This window comes from Rhinolophus sinicus, chromosome 2, assembly GCF_057876585.1.
Source record: "Rhinolophus sinicus isolate RSI-liver-muscle chromosome 2, RSI-T2T, whole genome shotgun sequence".
NCBI classification, from domain to species: domain Eukaryota; kingdom Metazoa; phylum Chordata; class Mammalia; order Chiroptera; family Rhinolophidae; genus Rhinolophus; species Rhinolophus sinicus.
This window is the reverse complement of record NC_142502.1, coordinates 15588386-15603233: the sequence shown is the minus strand read 5'-3', so window position 1 is coordinate 15603233 and position 14848 is coordinate 15588386. Positions and strand designations below refer to the sequence as shown.

The following is a 14848-nucleotide window of genomic DNA, read 5'->3' as shown; positions in this document are numbered from 1 at the left end:
CAACTGTCTTAAAAAATTTATGTATCAACTGTCTTTTTTGCAGAAATTAACAAGTTGATCCCAAAATTCATATGGAAATTCAAGGGATCCAGAATAGCCAAAATAATCTCAAAAAAGAAGAACAAAGTTGGAGGGACTCATTCTTCCAGATTCAAAACTTATGACAAAGCAATAGTAATCAAAACTCGGTGTTACTGACTTAAGGATGAACATATAAATCAATGCAATACGTAGAATTGAGAGTACAGACCTAAACCCATACATGCATGGTTAGTGGATTTTCACTGAGGGTACCAAACAGCTAAAAGGAGAAAGAATAGTCTTTTCAATAAATGGTGCTGAGAAAAATGGATATTCACATGCAAAAGAATGAAATTAAATCACTAGCTCACATCATACACAAAATTAACTCAAATGAATCAAAGACCTAAATGTTAGCACTAAAACTATAAAACTCTTATGAGAAATCTTAAGTGTGTATCTTTGTGACCTTGGATTAGGTGACGGTTTCTTATATATGGCACCAAAAGCACAAGCAAACCAAAGAAAAATTAGATAAACTAGACTCCATCAAAATTCAAAACCTTTCATACCTCAAAGGACACTATCAAAATAGTGAAAAGACGATTCATAGAATGAGAAAAATATTTGCAGATCACATATTAGTAAATCCAAAATAAATATAGACTTCTTAAAACTCAACAAAAACAGCCAAATTTTAAAATGGGAAAAAGGATTTGAGTAGACATTTCTCTAAAGTAAATATACAAATGGCCAATAAGCACATGAAATATACTCAACACCATTAGTCATCAGGGAAATACACATCAAAACCATGATGAGATATCACTTCACACCCATTAGGACGGCCATGACTAACAACAAAAAAAGTGTTGTCAAGGAGAAATTGGAACTCTCATACATTGCTAATGGAAATATAAAATGGTACAGCTGTATTAAAAACAGTTTTGCAGTTCTTCAAAAAATTAAACCATATAATTCAACAATTTCACTCCTAGGATATACTCAAGGTGAATTCAAAATGGATGTTCACACAAAAACTTATACACAAATGTTTGTAGCATCATTATTCCTAGTAGCCAAAAAGTAAAAACAATTGAAATGTCCATCAACTGATAAATATATAAACAAAATGTGACGTATCCATACAATGTAATATTATTCAGCCATATAAAGGAGTGAAGTATTGATTCATACTACACATTGATGAACCTTGAAAACATTATGTTAAGTGAAAGAAGCCAGACACAAAAAGCCACATATTTTATGATTCCTTTTATAGGAGATGTCTAGAATGATATAGGCAAAACCATAAAAGCAGAAAGTAGATAAATGGTTTCAAGAGACCAAAGTAGTGAGGGAAATGAAAAGTGATTGCTAATAGGTACACAGTTTCTTTCGGGGTGATGAAAATGTTCTAGAATTAGTGCTGATGGTTCACAACTTTGTGAATAGAATAAACCACCAAATTGTACACTTTAAAGGATGAATTTTATTGTATATAAATTATGTCTCAACTTTTAAAATTACTGTTTTTCCTTCAGCACTCTACAGGTATAAAGCATAATATAACTTACAAAAGAATACTATCATTAAAGCACATAATTATATATTTTATTACTAAGGTAAAAAAAAGTTCCATGATCAATTTTATAGATGGCATGAAATTTTACCAGTTTTAAGGATCAGTGCGGAGAGCAAGGTAACAAACCCAGCATTTCTCTTAAGTTACACTATGAAGATAAATATGAGTTCATCACTTCCGTTCTCTCATTAACTTCGCTGGATCCTCCTCATTTAGGTTGATTGTGTATTTATTGTTCTGAAATTGAGGGAAGAATCCTAAGTATTTTAACCCAAAGTCTCATACGTGCTCTCTCGTTCTTTCCCAGGTGCTACCTTTCCCGAGCCAGGTGGTATATAACAGAGTAGGCAAGTGTGGGAGTCGTACTGTGGTCTTGCTTCTGAGAATCTTGTCGGAGAAGCACGGATTTAATTTGGTCACGTCAGACATTCACAACAAAACCAGACTTACTAAAAATGAACAAGTAAGTTGTCTTTGACCATGGTTAACTTGTACTTTGCTTCAGTTCATTTGTGTAATTAGTGGGTACATTATAGGACATCCTTCAAACCCCTAACAAATGAATACCAGAGTTGCAATTTCCTACTGTATTTTTGCCAGAGTGTGGGAGGAAATTTAAGTTAGTTCTTCTGATGGAAGTCTTTAAACCAGGAAGTTAACGTAAAGGGATTATTAAGACCAGTGAAGGACAGCGTACACTCTATTTAGCTAAAATTAGCAATGCATACATCTCAAATAGTTACACCACTGAGCTATAAATAATGCTGACATCCTGACAGCAAAAAATAAGAAAACTTATTTTTAATATTTCTTCCTCTGCGTTTTCTCACATTATCCTAAGTCTTTGTGGTTATGATAAAGAGAAAACCCTCTTGCCCGGGAATCTGACAGAAAAACCTCTTGGGCCGGGAATCTGACAGGTTGGTGGAGAGGCAAGAGCTTCCTATTATAGAAAGCTCAAGGGACCTTGAGCTTCCAACGTAGCATTTGGCATAGTCAATGGTAGCAAAAGAATTACCCCACTTCCCAGGAACAATTCTGCCGTAATACAGTTTGAGCCATGTAAGTGGACATGCTGGTGGCACAGTAGGGGTGCAATACTCTGCCAGGAAGTTATGCAGACAGATTCTACTTTGTAAGCTTATACAAAATTAGGGTCAACAGTCTCCGCTGAGGTGCTTTGCTAATGTAGAAAAGTTAGGCCTAGTGCTCTCAAGGTCATTTTACAGGGTCAAGTTTGTCAGCTTGGTCTCATAAAGTTGCTTCTGGCCCCTTGGATACTTAAGATGGATGAGTAGCCACCAGTATAAGTCAGGGTTGTCCAGAGAACAGAATGAGTAGGATGGAGATACCTACCAATTGATTAATCGATCAATAGATATAAAAGGAGATTTATTATGAGACATTGGGAGGCTGAGATTCCCCATGATCTGCCATCTGCAAGCTGGAGGCCCGGGGAAGCCACTGGTGTAACTGAGTCCAAAGGTCTATGAACCAACGGAGCCAATGATGTAAACCCCAGTCTAAGTAACATAAGATGAGATGCCCCAGCTTAAGCAGCGAGGCAGGAAAAAAGGGCATATTCCTTCTTTCTCTGCATTTTGTTCTATTCAGACCTTCAAGAGATTGTGCGATGCCCCCCGACATAGGGAGGGCAATCTGCTTTACTGAGTCCACTGATTCAAATGCTCATCTCATCCGGAAACACCCTCACAGACACACCCAGAAATGACTGGGACTCTGCACACCCCGGAGCCAGTCAAGCTGACATATAAAATTAACGACTACACCACCCAATGAGTATGTAAGTTTGAGAAATAAACAAGGCACATGATTTACTATCAGAGTGAGACCATAATTATGGGAATTTTCACCCATGTCCGTGTCCACTTCTTGGTGGCATAATCCTTACTTTTGAGGCATTCAAACCCTCACAAACTAAGGGAATTTCCATTAACCTTTCTTTCTCTTCTACTATGGGGGCCAGTGAGACTGTTTTAAGACAATAACATAGCCAAGGGTACTTTGCCGTAAGCCAGTATTGTAGTGTCTTCCACAATGTAGAGATCAAAATGCCCATTCCTTTGAAAACTTCCACTGAAGAGTCTCCGAGTATCAAGTCTAAATAGTCACTAGCAATGAATGAAATACATTCTGAGATTACCCTGGTAGGTTCTGGGGTAGGCTCTCGATAGAAGAGCTTATGTTTGGTAACCTTTAAGGATATCACATTTTACGAGTAACTTAATAGTGACAGGTTCCCTGACTTCCACACCTGATTGAAGGGCTAGTATGATTAGGCTGGTTAGGCCTTTTCACTACCAGAAAGACTGACTATAAATAAATAGCCCATGTTATTGCAAGTTTGTTGTAATTATTAAATTTGGTTTCTCTTTGAGTCTTCGGGCCTGCTCATCAGATTATACTTAAATATTCCAATGTGTGGAAACCATGCTCCGTTCTCAGGAGCCCTCATCAAACACACTGGCTCAATTTTAGGACTAAAAGAGTACAAACAACCCCAAGGGCACAAGGTAACTAAAATATTAGACACTGAGATATTCAGGAATGCCCGAGAAGAGAGAAAGCACAAAATATAATATTTAAGTGTACTGTGGGATTTCGCACAAATAAACCCCCTTTGTTTCCTAGAAGGAACAATCATGAGAAAGGGAAGAGTTTAGATTAAAAGTTAACAATGATTTACTGACGGTGTGTAAACTGTTAAATCAAGTAAGGGTTAAAGACAAAGTCATCTTTGTCCTCTAAAATACAGGTTAGCTCTCATCTGTTTGGAATGATTGACTTGTCTGGAAGCCAGGGAGGAGACTAGACAATCCTTGAAGGTTCTTTCCAGCCCTGTGATTCTGTGATATATTTATACTACTTCTAGCATAATCCGTGTATATTGTAGTTGAAACATTTCTGATTCCTGTGGTCAGTGTAACCTAGAATATATTTCATTAGTTAGTTATTCCAGATTCTTATTAAATTATACGGCAAATTTTAAAAACTCAAGGGAAAGATATGGTAGAAAAAACAAACAAACAATTTTGACGTAATAACAAACAACAGTGACAGTGACAGTTGCCTCTGCAGCTAGCTGACCGGGCTGTGACATGCAGAAAGAACCAGGAAACGTCATGACAAGAAACCAAGTTTGAAGTAGTTCAAGAATGTTTAAAGAAACTCTTTTTCTTATTATATGTATCATTTTACTAAAGTTTCAAAGTGCATAAAACAAATGGAGAAAAAAATATTATTTTAACCTAATATATTCAAGAAATAATTTGTGGTATGAATAGCTCCTCTTCTTGGTAATTTATTAAAGGAAAGGAGGGCAGTGATTTAGGAGAAGAGTTAAAATTTTAAAGTCAGTAGTTCTCAACATTAAACCGTAGAACTCTGAAAATGTGTTCCCATGGAAACATTGTTCTCTAGAGTTAATAACAATTCTACTTCAGGTGCAATATGAGTTAAACAGGCTCCTGTGGGCTGGCTCAGGTTTCTATCCACCATGTAGAACATTTATTTTATGAGAAAATGTGTTCTGAGTTCCAAACTACTGACTTGACTTACAAATGAACTTTGGAATAGTATCCACTTATAAGACTTGAATTAGCTATACCATTCTATACCATTTCATTCATATACAATAGCACTTCTCTGGCTAGAGTCAAATTCACAATACCGTATTTCCCCGAAAATAAGACCGGGTCTTATATTAATTTTTGCTCCAAAAGACTCATTAGGGCATATTTTCAGGGGATGTCTTATTTTTTCATGTACAACAATCTACATTTATTCAAATACAGTCATGTCATATTCTTCTGGAACATTGTCATAACGTACTGAATGCATTCATCTGGCTGACGATCTTAACTGGGGCTTATTTCGGGGTAGGTCTTATTTTCGGGGGAGCATGGTACATGTCTCACTGGAGGGTAGTTGTCGTCTTTCTCCCTCTTTCTCGCTCTCTCCCCCTCTCTCCTCCCTCCCTCCTAAATTTAAAAAATCTATTTAACAGAATAAGTCACTGAAGGGATTATTAAAAAGAAAAGGGAACATGAAGACACCAAATGTTAGAATGCCTATAAAAATCCCATTACATCTGCGCTTATGGAAATAGAAATATGTTTGAAGTTTATATTTTAGAAAACTCTGCCTCAACAGAAAAACATGGACAGCTGCTGCAGGCCGAATGCTGGACCTTTGCAGGGCATGTAATGCAAACCCGTGATGACATCATTTGATTTATACTCTAAAACCAAATTTAAATTTCTTGGGCTAGCTTTGTTAATCTCTTGGAAAATGGAGACTGCATATAATTTGAAAGATACAGAATGATTTTCCAGAAAACATGGGGTGTGATTTCCAAAGGACTCATAACCATCCTTGTGAACGGTCTAATGCTACATTTCAGGACACTACTATCAAGATAATAAAGGTCAAAGTGTCACAGGCATATGACAGACATAGAATTCAAAATTATTTCATGCTTGTTAGACAAGGGCAAAATTGTTGGCACAGGGGTTTAAAAGATGGAGAAAGCAGATACTTTTACTATCTTTTATTTATATTGAAACTACTGAGGATCACAAATTGGAAACAGTATCTACTCCATGCTACCCTGTTTCCCCGAAAATAAGACCTAGCCGGACAATCAGTTCTAACAGGTCTTTTGGAGCAAAAATTAATATAAGACCTGGTATTGTATTATATTATATTATATTATATTATATTATATTATATTATATTATATTATATTATGTAGACCCGGTCTGATCATAAAATAAGACTGGGTCCTATATTAATTTTTGCTCCAAAAGATACATTAGAGCTGACTGTCCAGCTAGGTCTTATTTTCAGGGAGACACGGTAATTGTTTTATTTTATTATTTCACTTAACTCTCTTGGATCTAAAACCATACCAGAGAGTAGGTATGATTCCCTATTTCATGGATGAGAAAACTAAGACAACCAGATTGTCACTTTCCAAATAAAATAGAATGACTGACTATCTGTGACACCTGGACTTGAACTTAGGCCCTTCTGAATCCCAGAGCCATTCTTCTGATGCTGTGGTTGTCTGTTCTGGCTGCACAGCAGGATCTCCAGCAGAGCCTTTTAACACTGTAGTTGCAATGGTTCTTCTGAAGTTTCTAAGGTACAGTCCAAAAAACTTTTTTTTTTAAATAATAAAATGCCACAGGAAATTCTACAGTGCAGACAGAGTTGAGAATCCCTGTCAAAACTATTGCATCAGCTTTGCCCTAAGCATGTTTCTGAGAATCCTAGTCCCCTAAGACACTGGGGGAAAAAAATCATAATTAAATAAATTTGGGAAATGTTGGCCCTTTGTCCCCTTCTAGGAGACTAACAATTATTCACATTTTAAAGACTGTAAATTCTTTCAATTAAAAACAAAATTAAAAATCTGTTTACCTGGCTTTCGCCTAGTGTTTCCCAGTCTTCGTTGGCCAGGGAACTATTTATAAGTGTTTGTAGCTCTCTTGTGAATCCCTGAGAACTCCAATTCAGTTTGGGAAATGCTAGCCATCACATCTGCTGTGTGACTCTTTTCACCAGCTATTCAGATTATCAAAATCTTGAAAAGCATGCCAAGGAGGTGGAGAGAGAGACCCTATGCCCGTGTACTCTACATGGCCATAGCCTCTTGGTCAAAACCAGAATTCTTTTACAATGTTTTAAACTTCCCTTTTCCATTGTTCTCCCCAATTCTGCAAGTTCTAAGTCTGGCTGTGGCTAAAAAAGAAAACTCACCTAAAGAAACTGTTGGATTTGGAAAAGATCTAGAGGGCACAGGAATTCCTCCTAGGCTTTCCTAAGGCAGGGTCAGCTGGCCTCAGTTCAAAGGAAAAGGTTCACTCATTCATTTTGAAGCAGGTCTCTCCATTGTTTCTTCATTTTGATGACCATTCACTGGGGACCTACTATTGATGCTATATATTGAGCACCAGACAGCACACATGTTATTGTGTGTTATTTCTAATCCTGTAATCAACATTATTAGGAAAGTATTATCTTATTTCTAATCCTGTAATCAACATTATTAGGAAAGTATTGTCACCCCATTTTATAAGAAGGAACACGTATTCATGAAGAATGTGGGAGAATAAGGCTTGAAGGTGAACTTGTGTCAAATCCTGGAGAACTCTGAATACAAGGCTGAGGAATTAGAATGTTATTCGGTGGGCATCAAAACCATGATGGGCATCAAAATCTTCATGGGAGCTTTTCACAACACAATTCTAGGTCCTATTATAAAATACTGAGTTAGACTCTTAATGGTAGAGCCTAGGTATTTGTATCTTTGGGGGGAAAAAGCTGTCCAGGGGATCCCCACACACAATTCTAGTGAAGAATCATTGCCTAAAAGGGTCTAATTATTAGAAAGTTTTCCTTGTATTAAAACAAATCTTCCACTAAGCAAGAAAAATTCCTCTTTTGCCTGAGACTCCCTCAAACCTCTGAAGACGTCATGTGTCCCCTGAAGTTTTATTGAGTGGTGTGTCCTCAGGAGCCTGCACATTTGTCCCAGGAACCTTACCTTTGCTTGAGATCTTTTGGAAAAGTTTCCTTAGAATGACACTCAGAGTTTCCTGACTTTAGAATAGGAGGGACAGTGTCCATAGGCATCAGAGTTGTTCTGACCCAATCTTGGAATCAAACTAAAAATTTAACCAAGTCCATCTCCAGGCCACAAGATGTATTCACCCAGCCCTGAAAACGAGGTCTTATCTTGGAGTCCTATAGACAAAAGCTGAGTCGTCTAATGGAAACTAAGTGGAAAGAAAAGGCAAAAAAGAGGAAAAAGCAAAAAGGCCAGAATAATTAAAATATATTTTCTTCTCTACTTCCAATTGTGAAAAGCAACTGTGAAGTTGCTTTTCTCTACTATTCAGACCCAGCCATGTTTGCCTAGTTCATGTCATTACGCCCCCTGGCGGACTTCTTCCTCATTGCAGGCATGTGTTGCTCTGACTGCACAGTCCTGAAGGTGGGAAGACTATCCGGCCTCCTGCTAGAAGGGCTTCCCTATAAAGGAGGGCTACCCCATGTAGGTAACCTGAGCCTTCAAGCCATCCTCCCAGCCTCTGAGGTTCAAAGGCCACAGAGTCCTCTTCTGAGCTACTTCTTTTTGGGCTGTGATGTGTTAGCAAACACAACATGTCTTTCATTTAAGATGTTTTGCAAAATTACAGCACATCTCGATCTAGTTGTTGCCAAGTGACACAAGAATTCAGACCAGAGTGGGGTCATTACTATGACTGCTAGCAAAGAATTCAGGAGCAAAGCCCTCTACGAACTAGCTGTGTTTGTATAACTGCAGGTATAGGTTTTCTGCTCTGCCTTCCCAGCCAGTTAGGTTGAAAGCAAAAGATTACAAATTACTTCCTGGCATGTCCTCTGCATTATAAACTGTTTGACTCTTGCCTTTTTTTTTTAAACCTCAATTCTATCTCATCTTCAGATGCACTGTGATTTAACTTCTTTAGATACATTCCATGACATACTCATAGTTATCTTTCTTTTTGGTCAGCATTTTAAATTCATTCCTGTTCTTGTTATAATATATGCTGTTTCCCCACCTAGAACTGAAAAAAAATATGTTGTCTCTAATATTTTAATGCTTTTATTTGCTATTATTTTTAATGCTTTCCCACATTAAACTTTCTTTTGAGTTTTCAGTACATCATGTGAAAGGTAGAAAATGTATATCCCCATAAACCTTATTAATTCTCTTATTATTTGGCTAGCCAACCCCTTCTTCCCATTTTAAGTTATGTATAGATCAAATAACAGTGGGAATGGTGAGGAAATTGCAGCTCAGTGATAAAGAACAGGATTTTTGGTGTCAGACAGACTTGGATTGGAATCCTGGCTCCACGTGTTTTTAGCAGTGAGAACTTAAACCATCCATGTAGCTTTTCTGTGCCTCCGGTTTTTTAACCTGTAAATGTGCATCATCATACTTAACTCATGGAGTCATTTGACAGCCTGTGTATCAAGAGCTTCTAGGTACAGTGCATAGCCTTGGGACCACTCAGAAAATGGTAGTTGGTTTGGTGTTGTCATGTACTAGAGGTTGTAAGAGCAAAACTGTTAGCTCCATGTGACACCAGGGTAACGAATGTACAGGTCTGTCCCAGGAAGGAAGAACTCATTGCCTTATTGATAATTCAGTCTTCAGTGAACAATACATTTCTTGACTCCCAATTTATTTTTCTAATGGGGGTGTCTTCATTATATAAACAATTATTGGGGCATATGACCTGCACAGGTACCTGGGCTTGGTTTTCTGAGGGGATAAATCAAGCCTGGCCACAAGCTGTCAAGGAGCTACCAATCTGGTCTGAAGCTAGCACACAAACTCAACTGTAATGTAACAGAAAACAATATCCTGGAAAATCCTCAAAGTGCGGTGGGAAGTCAAAGGAGGAAACGTCATTTCTATTGAAAGATGTTCAAAACCAGACCCGTTTCCCCTCTCTTCTGCAGCCATATCTGTAGTCCCCATCTTCACAAATGGGTACCACCATGTGTTCAGATCCAAGCTGCGGCTCTGAGAAGGACGCTGTCCTGGCCACTCTCTCTCCTTCCCTTCTGCCGCCGACTGGACACAAGGCTCAGCAGTTTCTTCCTCATTAACGTCCCAAAACTTCTCCATCTGTCTTCACTTCCTTTGCGTTCGTTCTGTGGTTCTCAAATGTTTATACCTTAAAATCTCCTGGAGAGCCTGTTAAAACACAGATTGATGGGCCGACCTCCAGAGTTTCTTCTAATTCAGTAGGGCCAGGCTGGGGTGGGGCCTGAGGATTTGCATTTTCTGACAAGGTTCCAGTTGATGCTGATGCTGCCAGTCTGGGGACCACACTGAGAAGTCCTCTCTTAGTTCATGACATCATCATTTCCTGTTGGGGTTAGTGCACTGTCTTCCTAGGTAGGTTACCTGTCTCTAAACCTTAACCGTTCTTTCCCCCCTGACCTCAGATCAGGGGGGAAAAAATCCTCTCTGGCTATGGATTTCGCAGAGGATAAATTTCAGAATCCTTTATGTGACCTGCAGAGCCCTCAGTTACCAGGCTCTTACCTTCCTCTCTGGTCTTACCAACTGCCTTCCTGGTCCCATGCCCAACCTCTAGTCCATGGAACTCCTGGCAGTTTTCATATCCGTGTCATTTCGTGTTTTGTCCTTTGCATCTTGCTGTTCACTCTGTCTACAATGCCGTGGGTCCCTTTCTTCACATGCTAACTCCTATAGGTCCTTTCAAACCGCTCAGGAATGCTCCTGGGGAAAACATTACCTCTCTATCTGCCGGCAGGGTGGGTGCTTCAGCTCTGTGCCTTCTACCCCGTGGTGGTCATCACATGATGGTACCTGCCTGCTAGTCCACCTTCCCCACAAGATTCTGAGCTTCCTGAGAGCAAGAACCAAAAATTTTAGCTTTATAGCCACAGCTCCAAGAAGTATATTGCTTGACGCAGAGTTGGAAATCAATGGATGTTGAATGAGGGGAGAGATCCAGGAAGGCTACTTTGAGGAGGCAGACATTTTAGCTAGATATGAAGAGCGGTTAGGATTTGGACATGAAAACAGAAGAGGAAGAACATTCCAGAAGAGGAAGCTTCAATCTGGACATGATATGAGGAAGGAACAAGGAGGAGTGTAGTTTGGCCACCGGACGTGTGGTCTTGAGAGCCAGTTGAGGGAGATAGTAAAGGGAGCATGAACGTGACTTAGCAAGAGACTAAATGTGGAGGCCCAGGAAAGACCCAGATCCAATATGAGAATATGAAGAGTAGCGTTAACCAGAAACAGACTCTCCAGAGATGGAGTAAGCTGAATAAGGAACAAAGATGGGTGAGGATCAAGCGTGTGGTTTTGGCCATGGTAGATTTGCGGACACCACTGGGATACATCCCACTGTCTTGTCCTTATGTGTCTTCCCACTAACCTTATTCTTGTTTTGCTCTCCAGGGTTTAGTAAGAGCTCAATAAATGCTGATGAATGGATGAATGATGAATGAGTGAATGAATGAATGAATGAATGCAGTGGAATCAGAACAAAGGCCAGCAGTGGGTCTGCATGAGCCACGGAAAAGAAGTGGGGGTGGCCTCTGTGATGATTTTAGGTAGTGCATTGCCACCTATTATGCCACCCATGCAGATAAGTCACAGGCAAGAGAAAAGGCGTGCTGCTGGCAACAAAGGGAGGACCAGGATGGTAACTCAGGTGATAGACATCAGGGGTTCAGGAGACCATTGCTTCTCCCTACAAATAGGAAAAGTCTTAGCATTTGTGAAGACAATCAAATGACATCTCGAACATAATGCCTTAAACCTACACTGTGGTACTTCTTAAGTGCCATTACAACTTGGTGTGCAGTGACAAAATATATGAGAGCTGAAATAAACTCTCTGACTTCACTGAACTAATGCAATAAACATGAGCATTAGTACCTTTATCCTGTGTTTAAAGATATGTCTACACAGAGTTATGCCTTGTCACTGCTAATCAATTTTTCCTTGTGAAATAGACAGCTTTATGACTGTTATGACACTGTTCTCAGAATCTAACCACTACTGTTCTTCCATGAAATTTAACACGTTGACATGTGTTTAGAGAATGTAATATAATGTTGAACGTATGAAAGAAATGGTTTTTCTTCTGACCTGTTTTTCCAGTCTTCTTGTACAATACTAGACGGCTTTCTCATATTACTCCTATGTGTGCAGAGAACTATCTGAATAAAAATATTCTAGAGATTAAGGCAGTAAATGATATTTACATTACAACATGGTAAAGAGCTATGTTTCTAAGCAGACATCCTCAGACACCTTTGGTCGTGCTCCCAAATTAGTAATTGTATTGATAGTTTCATCAAAAATCAAAATTTACAGTGTGACCAAACAGGAAGTTTTATTACCAAAAACAAGCGCTGGGGCATGAGGAGGTGGGGTAAGAGAAATGTAGAGGATAAACCGTAGCTAAAAGGACAGAATTCAATTTCCTTTTATCCTCAAGCTTAGGCAGACCATTGTTCACCCCAGTGCCTGCCACTGACAGACAGACAGGGCTATGAAACTGCAAGTCATTTACTTTTAAAATTCAATTTCATTTCTTCAAACAATCATTGTGAGTATGAATATCTAATAAAAGGGTTAGGCATTGGGATCCTAGTGTAACATCTATAAAACATGTACTAGTTGGAGTTCATTCATTTACCAAATATTTATTGAGCATTTGTGTGTGTGTCACCTGGAGCTAGACATGAGGGAACCAAGGCCACCAGGTTTTTTGTCCTGCTTGAGTTCCGGACTCTCATTTTATTGTTGTGCTACTGTGGTTAACACGTCAATGACCATTTTTGTTTCCAGTTTTCAACTTGAACTATTTCATAAAATATGCTGCTCTTCTGATGTATGTAGCTCCAGCGTAGCAATTTTCGATGCGCTTCTTAAAAATTCCAGTGTGTCAGTTTTGATGAGGCCAATCAGGAAAACTAAGGGAAGTGGAATTCAAAAAGTCAGGGAATCATAAGAATGCTTGGAATTTCTAACAGATTTTACTAAACGTTTTCTGTATCATGACATGTTCCAGAAACCATAAATGTTAGTTTATATGAATATAAACTACTTTTTTGCCTTGCTGATAACTGCAAATAAATAATCCAGATGACCACCCACCAAAAACCAAGATGTTTGGGGGTGGGGGGTATGTGTTTCCTAGGAAATATTTGCTTTGTAAATTTTTATAATCAAAGAAAAAAATGAGATATTGCCTCATTTTACTCCCACTTTTAAATTCTGTGAACCAGTTCCAAATATTTCTGTAAATCCCAGTAATATCATTATAGAAATATAAAATGATGATTAACCTCTTGTCTTGATTTGACTTTAATGGGGGGGGGGGATTAAAGGCATTTTCTTAGTTTTATTTCAGTACAGTAACACACTGACTTCTCCAGTTAAAATTAATTAATCTGTCACATTGTTTTCATGGTAGCAGTCAACTAAATTAAATACAAGACTATAAATCTGGATAGCACTGTTTTATTCCGGAAAACGCCTTATGTAAAGTTCATAAATGTTGCACAAAACACAGCTGTTTGGCTCTAGTCCAAGAGGTAATAAGGGAAGATAAAAGGAGGTGGGGAAATAACCTTTAGCTTGATATAGCTTGGAAAATTAGATCCTATATATGCTAATTCTGTACTTTTTTTTAATAGATGGAACTGATTAAAAATATAAGTACTGCCGAACAACCCTATTTATTTACTCGACATGTTCATTTCCTCAACTTCTCAAGGTAAGATATTTTCCAGTTTAATGGTTCTTTCATTTCGTTTTAGTACTCAGACTCCTTCTAATGAACAATTACTTTTAAATATACCTTCATTTTCAAGGTAGCGTAATTGCCCTTGTAAAGACATTTTTAATCCTGTTATTTTGGCTGTGGAGGGATCCAAATTTGAAATATTTGGATAGAAACTTCATTTCTTTCCAGAATCCTAATCTTAAATCTTGTGAAAAGTTGAAGTTATTTTTAATGAGAAGCCATTTGACCTGATAGTTCTTGGGGGAAAAAAAAATTAAGTCAGGTTTTGTATTGAAAGAAATGAAGTGGGAGGTAAGAGATGGGTATTTAACAGAAATTATTTCATTGCACATTTTTGTACAATTTGAACCCACACAGGACTCTGGAAATAACTTCGTGGTGGAGTAATATGTATTTTATAGGATCCAAAACACCAGTACCAGCCTCGCTGCCTACCTTTGTAATACTCCATCTGAATATTCTAAGCCTTGCATGTTGGTTGCTCCTGGGTATTTTAGAAATCTGTTTTTCCTTCAGCTGTGGGAGTCTTCTGATAATAACGCCAAACTTGAAATTTAGGTTTTCACACCCTCGATCTGTGAAGGTGCTAAATGCAGGTTCTGGGCATTCTCTTTTCCAAGGATTCATTTGTATCGGTTCCCCTGTCACGGTTTTGCTGGAAACCGGAAATTCTCAGACTGCTCCTCTCCTCAGGTTGTCCCAGGTCTGCACTCGCAGTCATATCAGCTGACATAGCACGGGATCCAAGGTCAGATCCCCCCAAGCCCGGGACCCCAGGGCTCCCTCACTGTTATACCCACGGGACAATAGGACCTCCCAGGCCCGTAGAGGAGCAGCAGACTGTCTTCCTCACTGGTGCTGACCTGATTCCCAAAGG

The 14848-nt window shown here is 38.7% G+C and overlaps 1 protein-coding gene across 3 annotated transcripts in view; it reads left to right on the top strand.

The window, feature by feature from the left end:
• UST (uronyl 2-sulfotransferase) overlaps nt 1-14848 on the top strand; it is a 265472-nt gene that overhangs the window by 156283 nt on the left and 94341 nt on the right. For 2 of the 3 annotated variants that reach the window (XM_088795402.1, XM_019746947.3), the window contains exons 3-4: nt 1914-2069; nt 13862-13941. In XM_088795402.1, the coding sequence (XP_088651528.1) occupies nt 1914-2069; nt 13862-13941 (236 nt within the window). The remainder of the gene's footprint in view (nt 1-1913; nt 2070-13861; nt 13942-14848) is intronic. The other variant, XM_074333694.2, reaches the window with a different exon arrangement.